Here is a 27,839-nt window from a genome sequence, read left to right as displayed (position 1 = left end):
GTTCAAGTCATACAAAGAATGTTTTCTAATCACAAAATAACTAAATTAGAAATAAAAGTAGAAAAAAGTCTGGAAGTTTCCCAAATACTTTTAAAACTAAATAAGCAGTTACAAAAAAAATCAATGAGTGAAAGAAGAAATCAAAGGGAAATTTAAATGTATAAAGAGAAAGACAAAAATAAAAGTCAAAATTTAGGATTAGCTAAGTCAGTGCTCAGAAATGTAGAGAAGAAAAAGCTATATTAAAAAGAATGTCACAAAATAATGACCTCATCTTCCACATTCAGAAATGTGAAAAAAAATATACCAAACTAAAGTTGAAATTATCAGAAGAAAGAAAATATTAAAGGCAAGAGAAGAGTTTGATGAAACAGAAAACAGGGATCCAGTGAGAAAATTAAAAGCATTTTAAATGAATGAAAAGATAAGCTATGGACTGGAAGAAAACTTGCAATTACATAATCTGTCAAAGAAACTTCGAAAAATTCAACAAGGGGGAAAAAAGGAATGGAGGCAATAGATTTTAAAAGATACTTTGTCAAAGAAAATAAATATGCAAAGTGCAACACCATTAATTAGGAAAAAGCAAATTAACACCACAATGAGTTTCCACTGCCAACTTGTTATAAAAATGTGAAAAAATTCTTGTCTTTACTGTAAATTCAAACTACTCTTCCACTGGATGATGGCAAACTCAATCATCTAATGTTGACCAGGATAATTAAATTTCTTGAGAACTGCCCCATCCAGGAGGCTTACCTAGTTCCCCTCAAGCAAGCAAGACCTCTGCTCCCTCCTTCCTGTCCCTGGGCTGAGATTCAGCCCTCTGTTCCTGGCCCTGGTTGTTCAGCCTCTGAGGGGACAGTTATCAGTCTGCTCATCCCCCCTTTTCTTATAGTTTCTGTGCAAGATGCCATGAACTGAAATATTCCCACCAATCCTGGCCAGAATTAGCTCCTCTCCATCCCAGACTCACCAGCTAACAGTCTGGAGGCTCCAGCTTGCGGTGGAGCATCCCACCCCTTAATCAGCCCAATCTCTTTCCACCTCTTCAGAATTTGAACAGTTCCTACATATCTGAGCAAGATGAACTCTGACCTCCGCAAGGTGACAGTTCCTGGCTCCCTGCAGAATCTTCTGGGACTGTTCTCACACTGCAATATCTTCAGAAAGGCTCAAGCTGACGGTGCTTGGAACGTCTCCCCTGTCTCCACGGTTTACTTGACACATTCCTTCCAAGCCCAGAAACGGAAGCATCCTTCCCAGGAGAAAAGCGGTCATCAGGGCCAGAGGCATCTGCAGCACCCAGAATGTTGTCAAGGCAGCTCTGTGAAGGCACAGGCCCTGGCCACCCAACACTAGGTGTCACTCTGATTCAGCCTAAAGGGCACTCCCTGGAGGACCCCAGGGTCTGGAAAGTGCAGGGCAACCAAGTCTGCCTTGGAGACAATGTCTTTTTATAAGCTTTTTATAAGCTTTTTATAAGGCTTCTTGAACCAAGGCTGCAAGTGGGGATTCTTTGTTGCCTGCCTTTTGCAGGCTCAGCTCTTCACAGTCTGTTTGTGGTTTCTTGAGGTCTGTGACTTAGTATTTTCTTCCTCTGCTGTATACAGAAGGCAGCAACTTCCCGTTCTTCCAGATCCAGGCAAGGCTGTCTCAAGCCCTGGAGGAGAGAGAGAGAGAGGTAAGTGTGGTGCTGGGGGACACAGTGCAGGGTCTCAGTGTCAGCTCCCTGGAGCTCTCTCTGAGGGGTTCCTCCAAGTGGGGCTGGTGCTGCTATTCTGAATCTCTACCCCTAATTTGGTGGAGATCAAGGAGTAATGTTGGAGGGGGGTTCTCTGAACTGAGCCTACACAGCCTGCGGACTGGGGATGTCTGTTTGTCATAGGGGAATGTTCTGAGAATGTATAGAGTTCTTAAAAATACTCTCTCCACTCCAGATTCTGCCTCCCTTTAGATCGTGATTTATGCAAAATATCCACAGGTCTTTAGGTCTACATGGAGCCAGACACAGGTGCATGTCAGAAGCACTCACCTGACTCTGGGGTTCACTTGCTCTCAAAGGGTCTGGAGATGGGGAGGGGCGTTCTTGCCTCCAGTGATTGCTGCAGGGTCAGTAGAAGGCTGGGGGATTCAGCCAAGGCTCTTGGGCACCAAAACAGCTTCATGGGGCCAGTCTGAGCTTTTGTCTCAGCTTTCCTTCTATTCAAGGGACTCTGGGGTATGGACCTGAAGGATGCACATTTTCAAGTGCTCTTCATAGGTCATGTCTAGTCTGTGCACTCTTTGAACTTAACTGGTACAAAGTTTCTTAAACTCAAAATGAAAATTCTCCCTGGATTTTTTTTTTTTTGCACTTTCATGCTAAAAATCTGAGGCTTGTTGGAGTTTACTTTCTAATAAAATTGACAGAAAAATAAATAGAAGAAAGAAAATTACAAACTGTGATGAGGGTAACGAAGGAATCATAGAAGATGCTAAAACAGAGGAAACTGGGTCTGGTTGAGTTAAGAGCCAGATGGTCCCTGACTGATGATGGTTTGACTCAAAATATTTCAACTTTACGAAGGTGCCATAGCAATCTGCATTCAACAGAATCTTCTCAAATTTTGAATTTTGCTCTTTTCTCGGGCTGGCATTCTGTGGTGCCATTCTCTCTCCAGGTGCAGGGAAGTGGCAGAATTGGGTTTGGCCATGAGATTGCTAGGGTGCACAACCAAGCACAGCGTGTATGGTACTGCTAAGCAACGGAGGGGAGGTCTGGTAGGTCAAGTGTATGAAACACATTTCCATTTAGTGATATTTTCAATTTAAAAGGGGTTTATAGTTGTGCAACTCCATCGCGAGTTAAAGAACACCTATGCAGAAGGTGTTCTGTCCCTTTTGAGATGGCAGGACTCGAGTTCAGGTCTAAAGGACAAGAAGCAGTGGAAGTGGAGGGCAGATGGGTCTCACACAGGGCGAGCAGCTCACATAATGGCCCTAAGGAAGGTGTTCTTTTAAACATGCAAATACTGTCCCTCTTCAGCTTCCACTTAGAATATGGAGAGCTGGAAAGATGGTTGCTCCCACTCTAAGAAAAGTCAATATGCAAAATCATAACTTTTCTTGAACCCATTAGAGAGCTGAGTTTGAAGCTCCTCTAGTATGAGATCTAATAAAGGACAGACACCTCACCAGGTGTGGCACTGCATGCCTGTAATCCTTAGTGACACTCTATCTCAGAATAAATATAACTTGGGGGGAAAAAAAAGACTGGGCATGTAGCTCAGTGCCCCTGGGCTCAACACTGAGTACTCCCCTCACCTCAAAAAAACAAGCAACTCCAAGGAGAGACAGTGTAAGCACTGGTGTATGTCAGGCACAGCATGATAGGATGGGAGCAGCATGGGGCTGCCATACGAATGGATAAGATTTCAGTTGAAATTTTGAGAAATCATCCACGGACAAGTGTCTCGGACCTCACTGGGTACTCAGGAGGAAGACTCAGGTCAGGGCAGGTGCTGGGAATACCTCCCTGGGTGCAGCCACCACTTCCATAAAGGCAACAATCCCCGCCCAGATCCATGTCCTGTAGGGGACGGGGCCTCAAGCCACTGAGGGAAGAAGGGTGAACTAAGGCTGAGATGACACCAGCAAGTTGGACACCTCTGTATCTACAGCAACTCCACCCACAAAACTCAGCTCAGGCCAGCTCCAGACTGTCCACTCCTCAGGACACATAGGCCCAGGACAGATGGTCTACCACACAACGTCAAGTTTTCGATGGAAAATTATGAGACATGCAAAAAAAAAAAAAAGAGAGAAAATGAAAAACAAAACAAAACAAAAACACTGTCAAGAAAAATAATAATTGTTAGGTGCAGGACAGGCTGAATAAGTTGTCTGCAGGGCATGCCAAACAAAGTTAGCTGCAGGATGACCTGGCTTCTCAAACCCTCTGTCTGGTTCTTTATCACCTGTTTGCTTCAAACCCAAATGCCCAAGCCCCCGCTCAAGGCTGAACACTTAACCCCCTTGTGTGCCAACAAGGCAGCTTGAAAACCCAGGGACCCTATTAGATTTGGGCTATAAAATCTCCCTCCTGCCGCACCCCTCTCTCTTGCTCTCTCTCTCTCCTCTTTCTCTCTTTTCGCCCCTGTTGCACTGCTGCAATAAAGATCTCTTGGTTTCTCTGAGTGTTGTGGTCACTTTCCTTTCAATAATCATTTTTAAAAAGCCCAGACTCTGACATGAGCCACTTATTGAAATTGTCAGACAGGAAATTAAAATAATTATGATGAATATATTCATGCTTTAGTGGAAAAGCAGGCAAAAATGCATGGACAAATTGGGAATCTCAGCAGAGATTAAAAACTATTAAAAACAATAAATGGGAATGCTAGAAGAGAAAATATGGTAACAGACATGGAGAAGGCTTTGACAGGCTCAGTCACAGACTAGATACAGCTGAAGAAGTAATCAGTGAGAGGGAAGGTCAGCTGATAGAAATTAGCCAAACAGAAACAGGAAGTCAGGTGACAGGTCTGGGGAAGGAACAAAGTTGAGTTTGTTAAGCAGAAGAGAGTATCCTTGTAAATATCTGCCATTTACCACGTCCCCATGGCCACTTACCCTGAGACTTGCAGCTTCTGCAGCCCTCACAGTCTTGAAGACAGCTTGGAGGAGCCACTGGGCATTGTCCACCAGCAGCTCCTCAGAGGACCTGCTTCTTGCCAAGGAGGCCTTTACACTTGGGAGTGTACAGAAGAAAAGCCAGTCTTACACTGGGCAGGATGGCAATTTCAACTAAATAATAAATGCTAGAAGGTTTTACAACATGAGCCTCTTCCAGAAAACTGGGGTGCCCTGGGGGACCTATTTGAAGGAAGAATGCTCTAAAGGTTAATTTCACATTTTAAACTGACATTTTTATTTTAATGCTAAAAAAGTGTGACTCTCATAGAATCTATAAATTAACAAGAAGTATATTTTTTAATGAAAATAACTGAGCTGATGTAACACAACCAATGCAACTGCCTCAGATAATGAAAGGGAATAAGAAATTTTGTATAGAATTGTATTCAAGTCTTAGATTTAAACTTGTGATGGAAGGTCAGACTATGTAAATTGACATTTCAATAGTATTTGTTTTAAATTGAATATAACTGATTTTAGTCAGGTCATTTTCTACCACTGAAAATAAAAATGCTGTGGAACTTAAGTAACTCACTTTGGCAAAATTGCAAGACCTCCGGGTCCGTTAGAAGGCGGAGAGCTTGATAAATGCACCCGGAATACTCATGTTGTTACTCATGTGGTTCTGCCTTTTTCCTTCCCTCCTCCCTCTTTCTTTCCCTTTTCCCATGTGTTGGGGTGTGGGAGCCACTCGGAATGACCACACCTTCCAGTCCTGAAGCAAGGATAGCAAGGTGTGGCTTCAGGTGTAGGTGCTTGGCTTGAGTTACACTCACCTCTCCCTTGTAATCCTATCCCTTCTGCCCTTTTATGGATAGAACTCCCTAAGAACAGTGTCCTCCCCAAATAAAAAAGGTCACTTCCAAATGTGTTTCTCTCTCTCTCTCTCTCTCTCTCTCTCTCTCATCATCCTCTCATGACTTTCTCTTGCTCTCCCTTTTGGGGGAAAGGAGAGTGGGGGAAAGTCCTGAAGCTTAGGTAAAGGTAAATGATGTCTGTGTTTTATTTTGTGTCACCCCATATTCACACGAGCGACCTTAGTTCAGTCCCCTGCGGTGGATGGGGGTGGCACTGGAGGTTGAACCCAGGCCCTCTGCATGCTAAGCATGTTTTCTGATGCACTGACTCCTGAGTATCAGGGGGACTGCCCCCCGAGAGTTAGCCAATTTCCAGACGGTAATGAGTCACCTGCAGACACACCTTCCATGTGTGAACCCACCCTCCCAGAGCCCACACCCCCGCCTCCTCCTTTACCTGCTTCTCCACTCCAGGCCACACCGACCTGCCCTAATCATTCCAAGGCCAACTCCCATACTCAGAGCCCCTGAAATCCTTCAAACTCACCAGCCCTGGACGTGCCAGCCTGCTTGTGCTGCCTGGCCTGTGCTTCCTGTGAACACCACGGCACCTGCTCTTGCCGATGGCTCCCCTCGCTCCTCTACCAGGGTCTGCCCCTGGTGCTTCCTTGTGCGGTCCTGGGTGGCATGCTGTGCCTCCTGCCTCTGGCTCTGTGAGCATTGAACTGCCTTCTTCACCTGTGTGTTTACCTTCTGTCTACCTGGTCAAGGCAAATCCCAGACCCTTATAACAATACCCATATATGAAATGCTAAAATTAAGTAGAAAAATGTTGGCAGCTAATCTGGAGAAAAGTAGCTAGGTTTTATTTGCTAATTTTAAAACAATTTACGTACCTGGTTTGGTTGATATTTACTTTTATACCTCAGAATAATTGACAGTAGCTCTAACTACCGAGCTTTCTATAATGTAAGGGACTCGGGTGGAAAGGGAACAATCTTGTGGTCTTGACCACATTCTGTACTACAACAGGAAGCTGTTGTGAGGAGACAGTCAGTGGGAACTGGTCAGTTGCAGTCTGGCTCCGGGCTGGCATGGTCTTCCTGGAGGATGACATCTATGCACGTCCATGATCCTCTAGATTACCATTCACGAACAGCCAGCATCGTGAATGACAGGGACATATTCTGAGAATGCGTTTGGGTGGTTTTGTCATCATGTGGCCATCAGAGGGGACTTACACAAACTGAGATGGCCATAATGTCACTGGGGGAGACAATTTTATGGGACTGCCTTTGTCCATGCAGTCTGTCATGGGCCAGAATGTCATTCTGTATGGCTTGACTGTATTGTTAAAGTTAACTGTCTTTCATTCAATAAAATAAGTATAAAAACAAATAGAGAACTAATGGTCAAAATTTAGATGTGGTTATAATATAAAGAGATCAGTTGTTTTTGTTTGTAGATTTACCCAAAGTGATGTGTACCAGCAATATGGTGTTTGGAAGGGAGGGGGAAGGGATGTAAACTCTTGGAGAATAAAAAATCAACAAATAGAAGAGGAATCTCACCTCTTTGGGTCTTGAAATAGCAGAGCTTAGCGTTTTGTGCCAAGCAGCCTCTCACCTGGAGATGATGCGGAGCTGGCTGCTCATGGTTTGAATTTGCTCTGCCGCACAGCGAAGCTCCTGGGAACATCTCTGATCTATGCAGTTCTTAGCAATGATAAGAATAAGTCTGGTGAAGTTTTGTCCAGAAGTTGCAATTTTCTTAGCAGAGGTGATGAGCTGATCTTTGGTCTGCATCAAGGAAACAAAAGTGTTAAAACTAGGTAAATATTGCCCTCACGATTTGTCTCCAAGATGTTGGTGGCAAACTGCAAAGCCTGTCCAAAACTTGCTGGGCCCAAGTTCCTTCGGTTCCCCAAGTGAGCATGCTTCAGTGTAAGCCACCATCTCCTGAGCCTCCCTGGGTTGGTCAGAAGCTGACCCCTGGCACCCAGCAGAATGTGGTGGCCTTGGCCCATCTGTCTGCATGGGACTGCGGAAGGGAGGGTTGCCTCCTGGCCATGGTCTCACCCACTGTCCCCAAGAGCTGTGCCCTGCTTTTAGCTGTCAGCAGGTGGCAAGGCATGTGTGAGTCCTCAAGAAGGGACAGGTATGGGGACATCCAGGCCGGAGCAAAGGTGCAGAGTCACATAGAGCTCTGCTCTAGAGTGCTGCTGGGGAGCTCTGCTATAGAGTAGAGCTCTGCTGGGGACTGGTGATTAATAGGCTGAAAATTTAACCTTTTTGAAGTAAGTTTGAGAAGAAACCTCATTTTCCTTTCACAGAGATTTGGACTAAATCAACAGTTTTGGTGAGTTTTTTTTTTTTTTTTTGGGGGGGGGGAGGTATCTACCGGGTTTTGAACTCAGGGGCAGTTGTCCACTGAGCCCATCTCCAGCCCTATTTTGTATTTTTGTTTAAAGACAGGGTCTCACTGAGTTGCTTAGCACCTTGCTCTTGCTGAGGCTGACTTTGAACTCCAGATCCTCCTAGGGTTAGGGGACTCACTCCCTGGCCCTCTCTCCCCTGTGCATGCTGCCCCAGCTTCTCTGGTCAGAAAGAATGCAATGTTAGGGGTTTCAGCGTGAGAGGCTTAGCTCATGAGAGGGGTTTGCAAATCTAATGCTAAGGGAACAGGTGCAGGTATGTCCAGCCCAATGTTTAATTCAGAGCCATTCCCAGCTCCTTGCCAGCCTTTGGAGAGCTCTTGGGAGACAGGAAATGCCTTGTTGAAACACAGGACGGCAGCAGCTGTTCCCAAATGAGCTGAACCTGCACTGGTCACCTGTACCGTGTAGTTCCTCTGGTCTTTAAAGATCAATGAGGCCACCCCAAAACACCCACTTCTTTAGGCCCTCCTAGGAGGATACCCAGGTCTTCACACTCTGGCAATTTGTTTACGACATGCCGCCCCATTGGCAAGTAAGTCAGGAAATGCATCTTTTGCTTTTTTTTGGATAAGGTTTGGGTCTAGGCTGCTGTTTGGTCCATCAGCCTTCTCCCTGTCCAGAATGCCGATGGACTGCCAGGTTTCAAGGCTATTGGTCTTTGAGATAAGGAGGAAAGGGAATCCTGGAAGGATAAGGGAGGATGGATGAGAATGCCTCCCCCCCTCCCCGCAATTTCCTGAGGGTGTTTTTATTTTGCATGTGTTACAGCTTGCAGCCCTAACCTGGACGTGACTGTAGGAATGGCTAGTGTTCTCTGCTGACACACAGAAGGCCTTTGGCCAAGGAAGATTTAAGATCTGAAGTTAGGGAAATTCCTTGCAAGAGCACTTCCTTGTGTGCAGGGGAAAGGTTCAAACTGGGAGATCAAGCTGGATATCCCGTCACCCCCTTGCTTCCTGGAACTCCAGCTCCTCCCCCCCTGCGGGGATGCGGAGCTGCTGGTAAGGCTGCCTCTGATCACATGGTGACATCTGACTGCACTGCTTCAGGAAGTCCTGGTCCTCCATGTGCCTAGCCAGTGCCTCCCAACCAGCCCTTTAAACTCTTCTTTCTCGCCCTAGAGCACAGATACTGTGGCTGCTAAAGTCCAGGATCAGGACTGGGGTCTGGGGAGCCGGGGGGTCCCCTGCACAGGGATTCTCTTTCACCAGGTGCTGTCTTTCCTGTTAAAAGGGGGTCCTTTGGTTTTCCTTTTGTCATCTCCTCCATATTTACCACAGGGAACTCAGTGGGTAGAGGACCATATTTTGGGGTCCTTAGCCACCCTGCCATCACCCAAGTTCTATATAAATCAGAATATCTGAGATGCTTAGAAAGAAAAGTCAGCAAGAGGACATAGCTACCCCCACTGTGCTCTGATGACCTGGGGTCACTGTTCCAGTGAGGGGCTGACCAGGAGTAATGGGCAGGGATCGGGAACAGGGACAGGACAATGAAGGTCTGAGGCTTGGGTGTGGAGGGGGCTGCTGGGTTTGAGGTCACCTAGCCAGGTACACCCACCCTTCTCTTTTGGACCCTTCACCCTAGACTGAGAGCGAGGCCCACAGGGCTCAGCCGTGGATTTGGGAGCTGCTGAATTCCGTAGATCCACACCGGAGGCTTTCTACGAGGCTCTCATTGCCATCTTATATCTTCCTTTCACACACTCAGCAAATGGACTTCTTATTTTTTTCCTTGCAGGTGTGTTGATATCAAAGAATGCTTACTTCAATGTAACCAAGCAGAGGGATAAAGAGAATTAGAATAGGCCTCATATAATTGAAGTTGGCCCCCCAAGGCTGGTGGGAGCAGGGTCTCCCTCCAGGATGAGTGGCCCTGAGTGGTTAGCCTTCAGGAGGTGGCTGCTTTGGGGATTTTTTTTTGGGGGGGGGCAGGGTGGTACTGGGAATTGAACCCAGGGGTTTTAAACCACTGAACCACATGCCCAGCCCTTTTTATTTTTTATTTTGAGACTGCGTCTCCTTAAGTTGCTGAGGTCGACCTAAAACTTGTAATCCTCCTACTTCAGCCTCCCAAACCACTGGGTTTACAACTGTGCACCACCACTCTGAGTTTGCCTTGGGGAGTTTTAAAGACATAAATAGCTCCCTTCAGCTTTTGGGAAATTATCTTCCCTGGTGCAACGTGACAAAGCCTCAGAGACCCAGCAGCGGAGGAGAGGAAGGAGGAGGTGCGGTGACATCAAGCTATTCCCAGGTAGATGATGAAGGGACTGTACAGAGATGTGAGTGCCAAGTGGTGCCACGTGCGCCCTTCCTGCAGGGAGCTGCCCAGGGTGGCCCTGGCTCTTGGAGGGCAGTGGAGGGGAGAGTAACTTCCCATGATGCCCAGGCCTCCCACCACCATGGCTGCTGATGCCCAGTACCAGGACGTGCCCGCTCCTCCTCAGGCTCTGAGCCATCAGGGACACCTGCTCCGTCATCTCCTGTGTGATCTGGGCGATTCTGCTCTCGTGGCCTGTGCTGCCATCCTGGTCCTCCTGGGGAGGCTGGTCCAGCTCAGCGTGAGGTCTGGCTGCACAGCTGGGGGAGTCAGGGGAGTCGTCCTGCTGCTGTAAGAAGACAGTGCATTAACAGAGTGGCCCTGCTGGCCCTCAGCCTTAGGACCGCAGTGGCCTGCCCACTGCGTTTCCATTATGTTTTAAAGAAAGAGGAGAGGGAGTCAGGAGGGTTTCCTGATTCCTCCACATCCCAGCAGTCTTGGCCATCTACCCCAAATATTTAGGAGAATAGTGAGGGGACAGGATGATTCCCTATTAACTTGTGCTCCGTTCATCTGGGATTGGCAGAAACCGAAACCTGGTACACTTAGTTCCGGATATCATTAAAATATTAAATGTTATTTTCTTCTGTGAAGTTTTAGCCTTTGCATGGGAGAAGGATCATCTGCAGCTCCTGAAGAAATTCAAGAACTCTTCAATATTCCAACTCTGGGAAGACACTTTTGCAAAAGGACCTAACGGTTTGGTTATCAAAAACTATGACTCCCCGCCACCAACACACACACAAGAGCTTGGTGGGGGTTGTTTTCTAGTGAGAAAAAAAGAGCTGCCCCTGATATCTACAAGCAGGCTCCATGCTCACAGTTAGGCCATGTTCTTTCCCTATTGAACTTTTAGCAGAGCCTTCCCTAAGCCTTTTCTTGACCCTGGAATTGACAAGTTATTCTGCATTTGGAAGTAAATCCAGTAACTGTGTTGAGAAAATCTTTGATTATGTCTTTTTCTTACTTCCTCAGAGATGGCTCCCTCCATCCAGGACTTCCCAGCCTCTGAAACTGTGAGCTGAATAGATAGATATGTTGTCTTTATAATATAATTACATAGCACGTTGTATTTTGTTATAGCAGCAAGACGTGGATTAAGAAACTTGAACTAGAGTGAACCAAGAAGTCACCTGGCCTTACTCCTGTTGGTTGCCTTCAGTTTAGTCATCCCCACTTTCTGACCATATGCAGTATCCTCTACTGCTTTATTGGTCTAGTTCTGGACAGTGAATGCTGGGAGCCTTTTCCAGAGAGCACCAACAGGCCAGCCGGAAGGGACTCAGAAGATGAAAAGAAGGACAAGGGAGAAAACTCTGCTGAGACCAAGACTCAACTGCAGGGACTGAAGGCCAGGGGAGGAAATGGTGCCCTGATGAGCCCAGCTAAGGGTGAGGAGGCTGGGAAATACCCTTTTCCACTCATGTCCCAGCTGGAACTGTGGGGACCATAAGCATCCAAACCCACACCTGTCTTCGGGCCCTTCCATAATGCCAGGAGCCCAGGACGCTGTGTCCGAGTTCCCCTGGCTGCAGGAAAGATTCGGAGGGTGACTCACTAGGGCAGGGGATGCACAAGCCCCTCCCTAGGCCGCTGTCTTCCCTGGCAGGTTCTGAGGGAGGCTCACTGTGAGATGCTGGTCTGGGTTGAGTGGAGGGCATGCCTGCACCACAGGAGCCCCAGGGCGTGGGGACAGAATCATACGGCAATGTGTCAGGCAGCAATGCTGGCCTCTCTGACTGTCCTCACACCCTAGGGTGGCCCTGGAGGCAGAGTCCTTCCCTGTCCCAGTGTTCCCCTGTACATGCAGGACAGCACTCCCCTGGAGTGGAAAGAGCAGAATATGGGGGCCTGCCCCTCACCTGGGGGACCCAGACCCCAACAGAGAAAGGACTTCCCGGCAGGGACAAGAGGGGCGAAGGGGCTGCTGGAGCTGCTGCTCTCCATCCTGGAGGCCTTCAGACCTGGGCAGCTGCATCCACCTGCCCTGAGCCTTGGGGGGTGCTCCATGGAGAGACTCTGATAGAGGAGAGTCCATCAAGGGGCCTGTCAGTGAACCCAGCCGCACCAGCACTGTCCAAACCCTACGGAGAAACAGGTTTGCGGGGAGGAGGCTGCCAGCCAGGGGAATCTGTGCGAATGGAGGTGGGCAGCGAGTGAGCCCAGAGCCCTGCTGGCCTCGGAGCAGAGGACTCTGGTGGCAGGAGAAGGAACTGTGCCTACTGTCCTCTCTGCTGCCGTGGCAATAGGGTGGCTTCTGAGGACAATCGCATTTTGGTGAGGAAAATGAGGGAAAAGTAACGGGTGGAGAAGCACAGGGGGTGGTCAGTTGCACCTGGGAGGAGGTCTCAGGAATGGTTGGGAGGCTCTGCCCAGCCAAGCAAAACCTCACACGGGGGACAGACCAGGCTGTGCCATGGGCCTGCCTGAACAAGTCTGCTGAGGAACTTCCCGAGCCCTGCCAACCTAGTCTATGTCCTGCTGACGCTGGCCTTGGTCAATATGAATGGGTGTCCTAGGTGTCCTGTCTCACCCTGGAAAGAAATGAGTGCATGTGGAAGGACAGACCCTACATCTTTCCAATAAATCCTTCTTTTTTCCCCTTGCTACAGCAATTCCACTGAATTCCCGCCACTTGCAAAGAAAAGAACCCTGATTGGAGCACGCAAGTGACATGTGTGGAGGTCAAAGTGGCATGAGAAAGCCTATCCCTCAAGAAGAGTGCTGCCAGTCATGGCCAGGAAACCACTTCTGGGTGGCGTGACTGGGGAAAACCTCATGGAAGACAGTACTAAGGTAGGCACTACTTCTAGGACACTGGCCACAGGCCAGGCAAATGCAAATATTTTGCCTGGATACCCTTCATCCTCCATCAGGCTAGAGTGCCAGAGTCCAAAATGGCGATGAAGATTCCCAGCTGGGAAATGGTAGCAGAAGGTGCAGCCCAGACAGCTGACTGCCAAGCTTGGGCTCTTGGAGGCTGCGTGCTGCCTGCCCAAGGGGAATTACATCATGGCACTGAGACCCTGGAACTTGGCAGGATCTCTGATGCCTAGAAGAGGGTTGAGGTGTGGGTGGAGAAAAGATGCTGAGGAGCCTACCATGCCCATGCTTGCTGGGGGGGTCCCAGTGACAGCTGGCTCAGCAGTGCAGGTTCCCATTGAACTTCCAACAGTGGCCCTGGGGGCAGAACCCTGAGCATCCACCTTGCCTCCCGCAGCACCCTCCTCACAGTGGAGCTGGGGCTGGATGGAGTCCTGTTCTGGGGCCCTTGCTGGCTCCTCCCTGAGCTTTAAGCATTGGTCCAGGAGACTCCAGGCCTTGGTATGACCACCTTTCCAGGCCTGGAGCTGGGCCACCGCATGGTGGGCCCTGGCTGCCCACTCCCACCGAAGCCACTCCAACACATACATGCCCCACTCCTCTGGACCTTCTTGGAGCACAGAAACCCTCTGTTTCACCTCCTTGGTGAGGATGAGAATGCTCTCCAGAGCTATAAGAAGGTCTTCTGGGCAAGGCCCAGACTCTTGATGTCTCACTACAATTCCCTGTACAGCTTGGATACCAGATACCATTCTTTCTAGGGACCTTTGTGTCCTGGTCTGAGAGTTCTTGCAGACAGAGAACTGTGGAGAAATCGCATCTTGAAAGGCACATTCATACTCTGCATTGATGCCACTGAGGTGGCCAGTCAGGGTCTTGGCTCGGAGGGTGAGCTCCAGGCAGAGAATCTGAAAGCGCGTGGACAGGCTGGGAGATGGTTTGGGGGAGGAGCCTAGGATCTGTGCCACATCCAGCAGAGCATCTCTGAGAATATGAACCTCCCTGCACAGAAAGGAGATCTCACCCTTTACCTGCTCATCCCCACACAGAAGGCCGGACAGACTGGCAGCCTCCTGCAGCCTTTGAGAAACATCTGCTACCTGATCCAACCCTTCCTTCAATCCCTGATGATCCTTTACAGCCTGTTGAAGGGGCAGTAGAAACAGGCCTTGTCTCCCGCTGAGCCTCTCCATGTTCTGGATCAGGTCTTGAACAGCCACTGACCACAGAAGGCATCCATTCTCAATGTTCCCTTCCCAAGATGCAGGAGCTTGGAGACCATCAGAGGCCAGAACCATGTCCAACAGCCGTTTGGCATGAATCTCTGCCTCCTCCAATCTGTCCCCGATTTGCAATAGCACTTCTGGATGTCCCAAGGAGTCAGGATCCTTCTTATCCAGATCCTTGCAGCAACTTTTAGCTGCCATTTGAACCATTGAAGTTAAATTCTGCTGAAGCTCTGTGAATACTGAAATGCTCCCTGATAGATCAGTTTGGGGGTTATGGCAAAAGAGTTGTTGACACAGAGGATACCAGTCACCAGCCGTGGCTACCAAACCCTGCCTGGTTTCCCTGGTCCCCCCAGACAGTCGGAGAGTGGCTTCTAGAAAGCTATCACTTCTAGAAGTTGTGCTATGGGCTGTCTCCCTGACCAGGTCAATAACAGAAGGTGCCAGTGTCGGGATCTCTTGGAGTCTTGTCATCCTCTCTGATCCTGGTGGTCCCTCCCCACCCTCTTGAGCTGCATCTGTGTCTGCACCCTGCTCCAGCACTTGGGTGCAAGTTGAGGCCACTGCCTGGAGGTCCTGGCTCTCTTCAGCAGGAGTGAGTTTGCTGGTGGTGAGGGGAGGAGCAGACCTCCTCTGTGCACAGGTGTTAGGACTCCAGGGGTGAGAAGTACAGTCTTTTGGTGGACAGGGCATGGCCAGGTCACGTTGCCCTAACACAGGGACCTTTTGGTGTTTCCACCCAGGAAGTGAGTTGTCCTGGAGGCTTGGAAGAAGGGTATGAGGCTGTCCCTTAGCTATGTCAAATCTTTGGATTTGGTCTCGAAGAGGGCTGAGGATATGTGGGTGGTTGGTCCCGTCCAACCCCTCTTGGACTTGCTGAACAGAATAGATGAGATGTGTTGCCATGGCTAAAAGCACCTCTCTATCCTGAGAGCTGCACCCACCTGACCTGTGCTGGGTAGCTGCACCCAAGACCAAGGAAGACTGCTGCAGCTGCCAGATCAAAACTCTCAGGCCATTCCGGAAAATGGGATCCGAATCGTGGCCCACATACCTACTCATTACCTGCACTATGTGTGCGGCTCGGCCCTGCAAATACATCACAGACCTGGAAAACCCTCCGGGATCTCCACTCCTCAAAGCCCACGCAAGGAAGTCCAAGTGCTTGATCATTTCCTGAGTGGACACGCTCAAGAATTCAGGAATGTTGAGAACATCATCAAAACAGGCCACGAGGCGTTCGCTCGCCCGAGCCCAGGCCTGAAGCACGGCCCTCAGGGCCGCGGGGCTCCGGTCCGCACCAGACCCTGCTGGGCCTCCTGAGAACAGCTGGTGCACTCTGGCCACCAGCCCGCCAAGGTCTGCCACGGCGGCCTCCAGGTCTCTACCAGTTTGTCGCTGGGAGCAGCAAACCAAGACCAAGTGGGCCACCCGGAGCATCTGCTCTGCCCGCTCGTGGAAAGCTGCACGGAAACGCTGGAGGCCTTTCCGCAAGTCCTCGCCCGCGCCCGGCGATCCGACTGCAGAAGTCGACAAGGCGGCGCCGACCAGCCTTTGAAGAGGGCTCCGGGTGTCTGTGAACGTGTCCAGGATCTGGCGCAGGAGCGCAGCGCGCACTCCCTGGGAGAGGACGTCGGTGGCGGCCAGCAGCGCCGCGCGCTCCTCGGCGGTCTCCAGCCTCTCCTGGCCGGTCCGCGGGGGTCCGTCGCTCCCGTCTAGGCGCCAGATGGCGCCTCGCAGCTCCAGCAGCCGGCCGCAGCGGGCCACCAGGTACAGCCTCTCTGGCGGCGCGGAGCAAGCGGCCAGGTGCATGCAGTGCGCGACCACGGCGGCCAGCGGCGCGTCCAGCTGGCTGTCGTGCAGGCGCTCAGACCCGGCCAGCAGCCCACGCAGCTGCTGCAGGCGCCAGGAGAGCGCGCCAACACGGGTTCCAGCCGCAGGGATCGCGACGCTGGACTCCAGCCGCTCCAGCAGCTCTTCCAGGGTCTTCCTGGTGGTAGCGAAGACGCGGCTCCGGGTCGCTGTCAGCTGTGAGTCGCGCGGATGTTGGAGGTGGCCGCGGGCAGTCGCGAGCAGCGCGGGGATGCAGTTCCGCAGCAGGCGACCCGTGGGACCCAAGCTCTCCTCCAGTCCGTGCGCCACGAGCCCGCCCAGGTGCTGCAGCGCCGCCACCAGCTCCCCCAAGTGGTCACGCAGCGAGGGCGCGTCCTCCGCGGCCTCCAGCGCGTCCAGGCTGGCCAGGCACCTGCCGGCCGTCCGCACTGTCTGCCTGGCGATTGCTGCATCTGCGAGGAGCAGGACCTGTTCGGGCAATCGGGACAGGAGGAGCTTGAAGATGATTGCACATTATTTGGAGTGATGGGGACAGCGGTGGCAGCTGCTTCTGTCCCCTAGACTCAGCCCCAAAAGTCACCCGAGAGTGACGTTTATATTTGGTTACATTTGATTGAACCGAGAATGTAAGGCAGCTACATTCCATGTGTGGATGGATCCATCTGGAGTGTTTACTGTTTGGATGAGGGTGATGGGGGCTGGAGAGAAGGCCGGCCGTGAAGTGCCTCTGAGATATCTCCTCTAGCCTGTCCCTGCCACTCCTGAACAGCTGTATCCACCCCTCCAATACAAGTAGTACCCAAACCAAGAACCCTCCTTGCACCCCCTCCTCCCTGGTCAGCAGGTACCTATGGTTGCAGTCCTCCTTTAATAGAACCTGTTAAAATTCAAACATCTGCCCCCAATAACTCCTACTACTAAAGTTTTACTGATTATATTTAATAATATTTAAGGCATATGGATTTTAATAAGCAGCAATGCCCAGGCTAAAAGTCACATCATAATGGTGGAATGTCAGGATGGGAAATGGGGAGCATTTGAAGGCTAAGGGATGATCCAGGCTTTGGTCTAGACCCTTCCAGCTACAGACCAGGGCCACAGAGCTTTCATCTGGGAGATTGATTTGCCAATCAGGTTGAGGGTTACAGAGGTTTCAGTAGCCTCTTCCCATAGCTCTTGGCAGCAAGAGAATGGAAAATGACCCTTTGGGTGACATCTTTTTATTAGAGATTGGTGGTTAGGGGGTGAGGAGACCACGTGGGGTTCAAGGAGTAGACCCTACATATGTCTACCCAGCTCCCCTGGAAGCTTCTACATTCAGCATTCACTAAATGCCTATGATCTTTACAGAAATGGGCAGGTTTCACTCTTGGGGACAGGGGTCCACTGTGGGAGTAACATGCCTACCCATGCTGCTTGTGACCAGTCAGCACTGACAACAGCCTCACCTTTGTGGTGTCCACCAGCATCTGCTGAGCTGTGGTCATGAGCTGCTCTTGGTGGTACCGACATTCTGGCTGCACATGGAGTTTCTGAGCCACCAGTGTGATGTTCCTTCCTGACAGGATCAGAGACTCGGCCACGGGCTCCATTTCCTCCTGGAGCCACGTCTGGAAATCTCCTGCCACCCTGGACAGACACACTGCATTTACAACAGGCAACAGAGTAAAAAGCACATCCCTGGGGGGCTGGGGCTGGGACTCAGTGGCAGAGCGCAGCCTCACATGTGTGAGGCACTGGGTTCAATTCTCAGCACCACATATAAATAGATGAATAAAATAAAGGTCCATCAACGACTAAAGAAATATTTTTTTAAAAAAGCATATCCCTAAGGAAATTATGATACACAGATTAGAAAGTGCTAAGCAGCCATGTAGGGCTTTATTTGTGATGATTGAAGGCTCTCTAGGACATAGTGTTGAGTTAAAAATAAGTTCCTAACACCAGTAGTGGTGGCACACCATAATCCCAGCAGCTCAGGAGGCTGAGGCAGGAGGATCATAAGTTCAAAGCCAGCCTCAGCAACTTAGCTAGGCCCTAAGCAACTTAACAAGATCCTGTCTCAAAACAAACAAACAAGGAGCTGGGGGGATGTGGGTCAGTGGTTAAGTGTCCCCAGGTTCTATTCCTGATATGTATGTATAAATAAATAAATAGATCCAGCCTTAGGGATAGAACATTGAAGATACAAATTTGCCACAAACAATATATGCAAAACACTTTGCCCAGTAATCTAGAATATGTGTCTACTCAAGGGCACATGGACCATTTACAACTATAGGTCAGATAATGGGCCACAAAACAGGGCTAAAATATGTATTTTATGGACCACAGTACAATTAAATAGAAACAAGGCCAAAACAGTAGTAGAAAATCTCTGGCTGTGTGTCCAGGAGAGACTAAAGTTGGAACTGGAGGGGAGAATGTATGGGAGACTGTCTTTCCTAGCAGTGTTCACATAGAGCCTGGAGCGATGGCACCCCTCCAGGGACATGCAGTGCAGTGGCCCTTCCCTGCTCACCATCAGTGTGACCTGTTTTATGTACACACAAACGTGCATATTCATATGTGTGTGTATACACCTACAATTATTTTTTCTTTCTTGGTACCAGGATTGAACTCAGGGGCACTTGACCACTGAACCACATCCCCAGTCCTATTTTAGGTTTTATTTAGAGACAGGGTCTCACTGAGTTGCTTAGCACTTCACATTTGCTGAGGCTGGCTTTGAACTCACCATCCTCCTGTCTCAGCCTCCTGAGCTGCTGGGATTACAGGCATGTACCACCCTTCCAGGATCCTACAACAATTTTATATGAGTTTTTAAAAAGGAAAAATAGGAGGAGATGAGGAAGGGACATAAAGATGAGAAGAGGACATAAAAAGGGGAAAGAAAAGAAAAATATCTGAAATAAATATAGACCCAAACGTTCACAGGGGTGGTTCTAGGTCATCAGCTTATAGGTAAAGTTTTCTTTCTTCAGCTCATTCATATTTCCTAAATGTTCATCAAATGATATGTTTGCAAATGAAAGAAAACACATAGGGCCCTGCCTGAAGTCTCACTGTGCTGGTGAACACTAGACCAGGGTGATTGATGGGGTCGGTTCCTTCTGGCCTCCAGGAAGCTTCCCCAGCAGCAGGAAGCTGGAGCTGGCCAGCAGCCCTGGGCAGTTCATGCTGGGCCTTCGTTTGGCCTTCCCTGAGCACTTCTTGAGGAGCTGCTCCCAGAGCCCGCCTGCCAAACCCCAGTCCAGATAGGAGTTATTGCAATGTTAATTATTGCAATATTGCAGTATTGCCCAGGGGCTGGACCATTTCCCATGGTCATGAACCTAGATAATTATCTGCATAAATGATTCATGTTGCTGCAGACAACACAGTGAAAGCACTTATGCTGAAACAGACAAAGATGTTTAACTTCTCTCAAAATTTAGTGTGCCTTTCTTTTGTGATTACAAAAATGTGTGTTTCAAAACTCAGAATGCACAAAGTATTCGATGAATATAGAATCACTCTGTTCTCAAGCTCTTAAATAAATTACAATAAATATTTTGGGCAAATTTCTTTTTACCTAATTGGAGTCTCAACATGGATAGCCCCCAATCTGCCTCCATATCTTTATTTTATCATGGAAAAGTAGGCATAACATAAAATTTATCTTTTTTTTTCTTTTCAGTGTTGGGGTTTGAACCCAGGGATTTGTGCATGATAGGCAAGTGTTCTACCACTGAGCCACATCCCCTGTCTGAAATTTATCATCCTTAAATGTACAGCTTTGGCACTAAGTGTCCACACTTCCATGCTCCACTCCTGTGTCCATCTCCAGACCTTGACTCATCTTCCCAAACATAAACTGAACCACTAAGCAATGAGTCCCACCCTCCGCCCTCCCCTCCCCCAGCCCCTGCAGTCACCATTCCCCTTGCTCTCTACGGATATGACTGCTCCAGGGCCTCATGTAAGTGGAATCATTTCATATCAGTCCTTTGTATCTGGCTCATTTCACTTGGCATGATGTCCCTGAAGTCTGTCCCTGGTGTGGCATGTAGGAGTGCTGTCCTTTCTGAGGCTGAGCACATGCGTGTGCACCAGTTTGCTTATTATTCATCCATCTGCAGACATTTGTGTTGCTCCTGCCTTTTGGTATTGTGAATGGTGCTGCTGTTAATATCAGTGTAAAAGCATCTGTTCAAGTCCTGCTCTCTTCTCTTTGGGGTAAATAATCAGAGGTGGAATTGCTGAATTATATGGCAGTCCTGTTTTTATATCTTTGACAGTTCCTATATACTTTTGAATCCTCTTGTGAATTTCACTTAACTTAGCAATATTTTGGTTACTTTTTATATTTACAAAATTTCCAGCTTGCAAAAGTTGCAAAAATGTTCAGTGTACTTGACACACCCTTTAGCCAGTTCAAAATTGTCATTTTGCCGAGTTTGCTTTATCATTCTCTTTCTCCCTTTCTTTCTCTCTGTGTATAGACACTTCCAAGCCCCATGCCCCTTTTATGCCAAAATGGTTTAGCATGGGTTCCTTACAAACAAGAACATTTGTGTTTATAATCACGGAATAATTATCAAAGCCAGAAAATTAAACATTGATTCAACACTATTATCTAATCCAAATCCAATATTCAGATCTTGCAACTTGTCCCCAATCTGAGGACATGTATTATATTCAACTGTCAAGATTCTAATGAGACGCCCCACGCCCCCATCACCAATATTCTTGGGTCTCCGTTTGTCCAATGATAACCCAGATTCTGCTGTGCAGGGACTTTGCAGATGAATCAAGGCAACTAATCAGCTGACCTTAGAACAAGGAGAATGTGGTGGACTGCCCACGTGGGCCAGTGTAAGTACCTGTGCCCTTAAAGGCAGAAGAGGAGGGAGGAAGGTGGGTGAGAGAGAGGAACTGGGAGAAGGACTTGAAGTGTTGCTGCTGGAGGGGCGACGAGGAATGCAATTGTCCTTGAAAAGCAAGTCAGCCTCTGGCTCACAGCCAGCAAGGAACCAGGACTCCTGTCCTGAACCTGGAAGCAGGTCCTTGCAGAGCCTCCGAAGAAATCCTGGAAGGACATCTCCATTCAGCCCATGAGACCACCACAAAGGAGCGGCCCACCCGGCCCACCACCTGCTGACCCGCAAGACTGTGAGGTGGTACGTTCGTGTTGTTTGGGTCACTGATTTGTGATGGCTTGTTCCAGCAGAAATAGGGAGCAAACTTAAGCCCTTAAGCTCTGCATCTAGAACAGTTCCCAGGGCGCTCTCTTTCTCGACCTTTGGTGTTTTGTGATGAGTCCAAATCAGCAATCTACAGAAAGCCCTTCGATTTGGGTTTGCTAATCGACTTGGCTTATAGTTTGGGAAGTCATTCTCTAGGAGGGACGTGGTGTCCTTCTCAGCACATCTCACCAGTAGGCATGAGAGGCCACTTTCATTCCAATAATAGTAACGTCAACTTTGATACTTTGGGTTAGATGATACCTGCCCGGCTCTGCTCTGTGAACGTCTTTTTCCCTTTGTAAAACATTTTAGGAAGACATCTTGAGACAATATAAACATCCTGCTCTTCTTTGAACTTTTGCCCACCATTTTAGCATCTGTTAATGATCTCTGCCTGGATCAGTTATTATAATATCTGCTAGATGGTGATTAATTCCACAATTCTTTCTACCTTCATAAGCTTTCATTGTACTGTAAGGAAGAACGTTCCCTTTTTATTTATTATCAGTATGAACTAATTGACTCTTATTTTATTTAATGGCTTAAAAACCATTATGTTATTTTTATTTTGATGCATAGATTATCCTACATTACGCTCTATTTGTATCAAATTGACCTCTTCACAGTGGCCCTATATGTCTTTTTAATTTATCCCGTCAGTTTTTATCACTTACTTTCTTGCAGTTAAGATATTCTTAGTTCAGTTTTATTTATCCTACTCCAGTCCTGGTCACAACCATTTTCTCACAGATTCAGGGCTATTTTTAGTAACAACTGGTATTTAGATACAAAGAATTGGTAACAGATGTGCTCATTGCTACTGAGTTATCATTGCTTCTAGGTCTTTTCAGTGTGCAGAGCAAAGGAATGCACACACATCCATACATACGTAGACACAAATATATAAAAATACAAGTTCATGCTAATACCTTTAATTTTATCTTATTTCTAAATTTAATTTAATTTAACTTTTTGTGTATGTGGTGCTAGGAATTGAACCCAGGGCCTTCTGCATATGAGGCAAGCACTCTACCAACTGAGCCATATCCCCAGTTTTAATCCAACATAACAGGATTTGTCCTGAACTTCCTGTTCTATTTTTGTATGTCTTCTCTCCACTAGTGAGAAACGTGGTTCCCAATATCCTCAGTATATTTACTCATCTGTTCTATGAGCACAGAACACAGAAAATGGTTTCACACTTGTTAATTCATATTGTTTTGAAAAACAAATCCACAAAGTGAAGTACAGTGTATATTTGCTGTTCATTTGTCTTTAGATTAAAGATTTATATTAAAGTACCTTATTCAAAAGTTACTTGCTTTAGTTATTTTAATTTTACCTCAATGTGATTACATTATTAGCTTCAAATCTAGGTGGATGCATTTATTCTTATTCTTGTTCTACATTTTATGGTTTCCCCTCCATCCTTGAAGATTTAAATGTTTTGCATATGCAAAAAAAATTCGTGTCGTTCCTAAAGTCAAAATACACACACACACAAAATTACAAATTATACAAAAAAAAAGGATATAATCAGAGGAGTATCACTGTACTCCTCCCACTCCTTGTGTCCCAACCTGCCAACTTCTGTAGGTAACCGAACTCATCCAAATTCATTAGTGTCTATCTTATCTTTCCTGTTGTTTTTTAAGCAACAATAAGATAATCATGTGTATTTTCTTATTTTTCCCTTATACAAAAGGTAGCATATTGCCACAGGTTGGCTCTGGAAAACAAACACAGAGGTGGCCATCAGGGTTCAGGGTTACTAGGGTGCTCCTAGGATCACCCCTGGGAAGGGAGAGAGCAGAGGTGGGCTAGAAGGGGAAAGTGAGCCAGTTGAGCTGCAGGAAACTGAAGACCCTCAGCACTGTCCCACGTTGGGTGGACAGCTGAGGGGTCTTTGCATACCTGCATAAGTCAGCCTTCAGTGGGGGAAGTTCTCTCCACCCAGAGTGGCCTGCCTAAGGGCCAACACCTAAGGGCTTTCTACTGCCATTACCACGTCTTGTTCCTGAAGTGAACCTGGGGGTGCAACCACCACACGGACTCCCTGTTCTGTTTGCTGTTTGTTTCTTCACATAACATGTCATGGAAGTCACTCCTGATCCATTTATAAGGCTCTTCCTTGCTCCCTTTTTAGCAGCTGTACCACGTCTTGTGTGTCTAACTCTAGTTTATTCAATGCATCTTCTACAGTTGGGTGTCCGGGTTGCTTCAGGTGTTTCATAATGATGAATCATGCTAAAACTACCATATATACATGTAAAAAAATGCTATCACCTCATTCTGCGTACCTTTTACCCATCTTCCCATCATATTATGTAATCATAGTGCATTTGTCAAAGATTAGGAATTAACTTTGCTGTACTGTTAAAGTCTGATGCATGCTGCCATTATGAATTCTTTCAGGCTCTGTGTTAGCCTTAAGGGTTTGGCAGCTGCTTTCCCACACAAACAGTGCTGTAGCCATCTCCTCTAATGAGTGCATATTCATCTATACTATGGTAAGCATTTATAATCTATTTTGCTTCAACACAGGATTATGTCTTAGTTTAGCTTTTTTTCCATTTTTTCAGAAGTTTAAATAATGTCACAACAAACATCCTTACACATACATCTGACTCCTATTCCTCAGTATCTCCTTAGAATAAATCAGTAGGATAGGAGTTAATGAGTCAGTAGATACATATTTTCTAAAGTCTTGAGTCTATATGATCAAATTAGCATCCAAAACTTCAATTTGCTTTTCTTCAGTGAAATGCCTGGTCTCTGCCCACATTCTTTGTGGGTGTTGGGCTCCTCCGTGTTGATGCAGTTTTGTGGTTTCTCTCAGTTGGCTCCATTCCCCCCAGGAAGGTCTCTTATTCGAGGCTGTGCTTCAGCACCAAGGACAGCACCTGCAGCAGGTACTCCACTTGGCACCTTAGGAGGTGGTTAGGCCACTTTGTCTTGGAAGAAAGACCTCTTTGTATTTTGAAGCTAGATAGGGGGCAGTTGTAATTTGGCTACCATGTGCCAGGTGCCGTGCTCAGCAACTTGTAAGGATTTTTCCCATGACCCTGTTGAAGGTCCTATGGGTTAGATATTATTTCCAGCTTCACAGAGGAGGCATCTAGAGGTTTAGGAACTCAACCAGAGCCAAACAGCTAGTAAGCAGTGGGGCTTGGATTCAGATATAGACAGTCAATTTCTAGTACCTACATTAAGTTTTGGGCATAAAAGTGTAATTTTTTTTTAAACTGGGGATTGTATCCATAGGCGCTTCACCAATGAACCACATCCCCAACCTCACTTTTTAACCTTTATTTAATTAATTTAGTTTTTAATGTGGTGCTGAGGTTTGAACCCAGTGCCTCACATGTGCTAGGCAAATGCTCTACCACAGAGCTACAACCCCAGCCCCTCCTCAACCCTTTTTAAATTTTTGTTTTGAGACAGGGTCTTCCTAAGATCCTTAGGTCCTCACTAAGTTGCCCAGTCTGCCCTTGAACTTGCCATCCTCCTGCCTCAGCCTCCTGAGTTGCTGGATTACCAGTGTGCAGCCTGTACCTAGCTAAAATGTAAACATTTGTTGTAGTATTCAACTTTCATCTAAAGGGTTCAGTTTTGTTCTTTTAAGTAGACCCCTTTACATTAATCCTGGAACTTCATATGAGAGTAATTTGCATGCAGGTTTACAGGTCTAATATACTGAATGACCAACATGGAAACTGTGTTTAGACAATAATAAAATTCTCATCCTATAATAAAACAGTTAATTTGTGAAATACTAAGAATGAATCTGGAAACCTTTTGATGGGGCACAGAACCACACTGTAGTGCAAAACCCCACCACTTTTGAGATGTTGCCACACTTATACCCAGTGTTAAGTAATAACACAGTAAGCAGTTGGCTTTATGCTTTATCCATTTGTTTTCTCACACCTGGCTTCTTTCGTAAAGCACCTGCACAGACCATAACAAGGCTCGAGTTACATGCTCCTCCTGCCACCTGTCAGAGCAAGCACCTGGAGTTCTTTGAAAGTATTACCTTTTGGCAACTTGCACAAACTCTTCGCTGGCTGCAGCCAGGCCCTCTGCCGTCCTCTCCAAGGAAGCGAACACTTCTTTCTTCACATCGTCCCTCTCCATGGAGATGAGCAGATGGCAAAGCCTCACAGTCATCGACGAGATGATTCTCTCTATGGCCTTGTTCTGTATCATCGAGCCAAAGTCATCAAAGAAGAAAGGCTCCATCTCTTCCAGTCTGTGAGCAGAAGTCATGAGACAGGGCAGCTCAGGCTGTTTGATGTGTAAAGTTCTTCTGCTGGATGTGACATTCACCTCCTATTGCTTCTATAAGTGGAAAAATTTATAAAATATTAAAGGGATAAGTAGGGATTATACTCAGGGCTTTACAAGTAAAAGATAGCTCGTGGCTTAGCGGAAACATAAGAAAAAGTGGGCTTAAGACACAGTGACGGGGCAGGGGTGTAGTTCAGCAGCAGAACACTTACCCAGCAGGCTTGCGGCCCTGGGGCAATGCCCCACACTGGGGGAAAAAAAAAACAAAGAACAAAACGTCTTACCCAGATGATTGTATTTGGGGCTGGACATATAACTCAGTGGTAAAGCATTTACCTGGTACATATGAGGCCCTGGTTTGATCCTCAGCATTGCATTAAAAAAAAAGACAACTAGATAGACACAAAGGAAGGCAAACACAATGGAGAGAGGACCACAAACTTTGAAATATAGACAATTTAAAAATGGTTAATTTTACCAGGGAGAAGGAGGAGAGCAAATAAAGAGGAAATACCAGGAAATGATATTAGCCAAATTATATAGTTATATTGTGTGCATGTATGAATATGTAACAACAAATCCCACCATTCTGCACAACTATAATGCTCCAATAAAAAATATGGGGAAAAAAGGAAATGGTTTATCTTGTGCTGGGTGTGGTGATGCACAATAGTAATCCCAGTGACCCAGGAAGCTGAGGCAGGAGGATTGCAAGTTCAAGGCCAGCCTCAGCAATTTAGTGAGATACTATATTAAAAAAAAAAGAAAGAAAGAAAAAGAAGGGGTGGGGATGTGGCTCAGTAATAGAGCAGTCCTGGGTTTAATCTTCAGTTTAAAAAGTAGAAAAGAAATGATTGATCTTGTGAGGACATGATTGAGGTCTTCAGTCTTTATGGCACTAAATACAGTAGAGGAAACACATTTTGCCCAATGTCTACTCTATGGAAAGTTTTAGAATAAGGGTTGAGAACTGTGCAACAACAGAAAGTCCTCCTTCAGATCGCATCTCAAAGCAAAATTCTCCAAGTCCTCATGGTGTTGTTACTCGAGGATACAGTGAACTTCCTTCCTCTGGTGTGCAAACCTGGATGACAATTTGAGGCTGTTATATAAAAATTTCAAGCATTGTGCGGATAGATGGAGACAATTTCAGTGTTGAAAATCTGTGATTTGTTCAATCTTATTCTCTCATTGAAAATATCTCCTGAGTGGAGATTAACAGAGGAAGGCTCAGACTGACCATTCCTGTTTGTTTCTGGTACCAAGGATTGAACCCAGTGGTGCTCAACCACTGAACCATATCCCCAGCCCCTCCCTCTCTCTCCCTCCCCCCCCTCTCTCTTTAAGATAGATTCTCACTAAATTACTAAGGTCCTTGTAAAGTAGAGGCTAGACTTGAATTTATGATCCTCCCGTCTCAGCCTCCTAAGCCTCTGGGATTGCAGGAATGCACTACCATACCTGGTTCAGATGGTCTCTTCAAGTTGGAACAGAATATTCCACAGTGGCTAGGTGCAGTGACACAAGCCTGTAATCCCAGCAGTCTGGGAGGCTGAGGCAGGAACTTTGAAAGTTTGAGGCCAGCCTCAGCAATTTAGCAAGGCCCTTTCTCAAAATTAAAAATAAAAAAAAGGCTGGGCATGTGGCTCAGTGGTTACACACTCCTCAGTGCAATCCCTGGTACAAAACAAAACAAGCAAACAAACAACAAAATACCCAAACCAACCAAAGAAAAAAAGAATAGACTGCGACAAGCCCAAATCCCTGCTTTAAGAGACAGGCCTTCTTGCTGGGTGGCTTGCACTTACAGAAGAGCAGAGAGAGGGAGAATGAGGGCAGGTGAACTCACTCCCATGAAAATGAGCCTGGGATTAGGGCCTTAGTCCAGCTTCGCCTTTTTAAGGTCCCACTCCCGGGACCAACCCAGTGGCATTTAAATTTCAACATGCATTTGGAGGCGACAAACAAGCCGGCCCTAACACTCCGTAAACCAGCAGCCCTTATGTATGTGGCGTTCCTAAAATTTAGAATTCGAGGGTAAGAAACCAGATGGGGAAATAGGATGTCTTTCCTCCCCGTCTCCCACCAGGGAATTCGCGCTTTTATTCCTCACCAGCTTGAAACTCTGGAACCAGAAGCCCTGAGGTGACCAAGCTGCTTTCCCCAGGGAGTGCTCCCTGGCCCGCGGTGGACCCTGGCCAGT

The 27,839-nt window shown here is 47.3% G+C and overlaps 1 protein-coding gene across 1 annotated transcript; it reads right to left on the bottom strand.

The window, feature by feature from the left end:
• Positions 1 to 1,479: 1,479 nt before the first annotated feature.
• Positions 1,480 to 27,839, bottom strand: LOC120884860 (uncharacterized). Its single transcript, XM_078027893.1, is given in 9 exon segments — positions 1,480 to 1,558; positions 1,560 to 1,663; positions 4,615 to 4,732; positions 7,101 to 7,273; positions 10,337 to 10,522; positions 13,335 to 16,586; positions 17,567 to 17,747; positions 25,383 to 25,687; positions 27,750 to 27,839. Coding segments are annotated over 8 exon segments (4,326 nt in total). The 5' UTR covers positions 25,616 to 25,687; positions 27,750 to 27,839.

This window comes from Ictidomys tridecemlineatus, chromosome 12 (assembly GCF_052094955.1).
Source record: "Ictidomys tridecemlineatus isolate mIctTri1 chromosome 12, mIctTri1.hap1, whole genome shotgun sequence".
Lineage (NCBI taxonomy): Eukaryota > Metazoa > Chordata > Mammalia > Rodentia > Sciuridae > Ictidomys > Ictidomys tridecemlineatus.
Note: the sequence above shows the minus strand (reverse complement) of the source record. Positions and strands in the feature narration are given on the sequence as shown.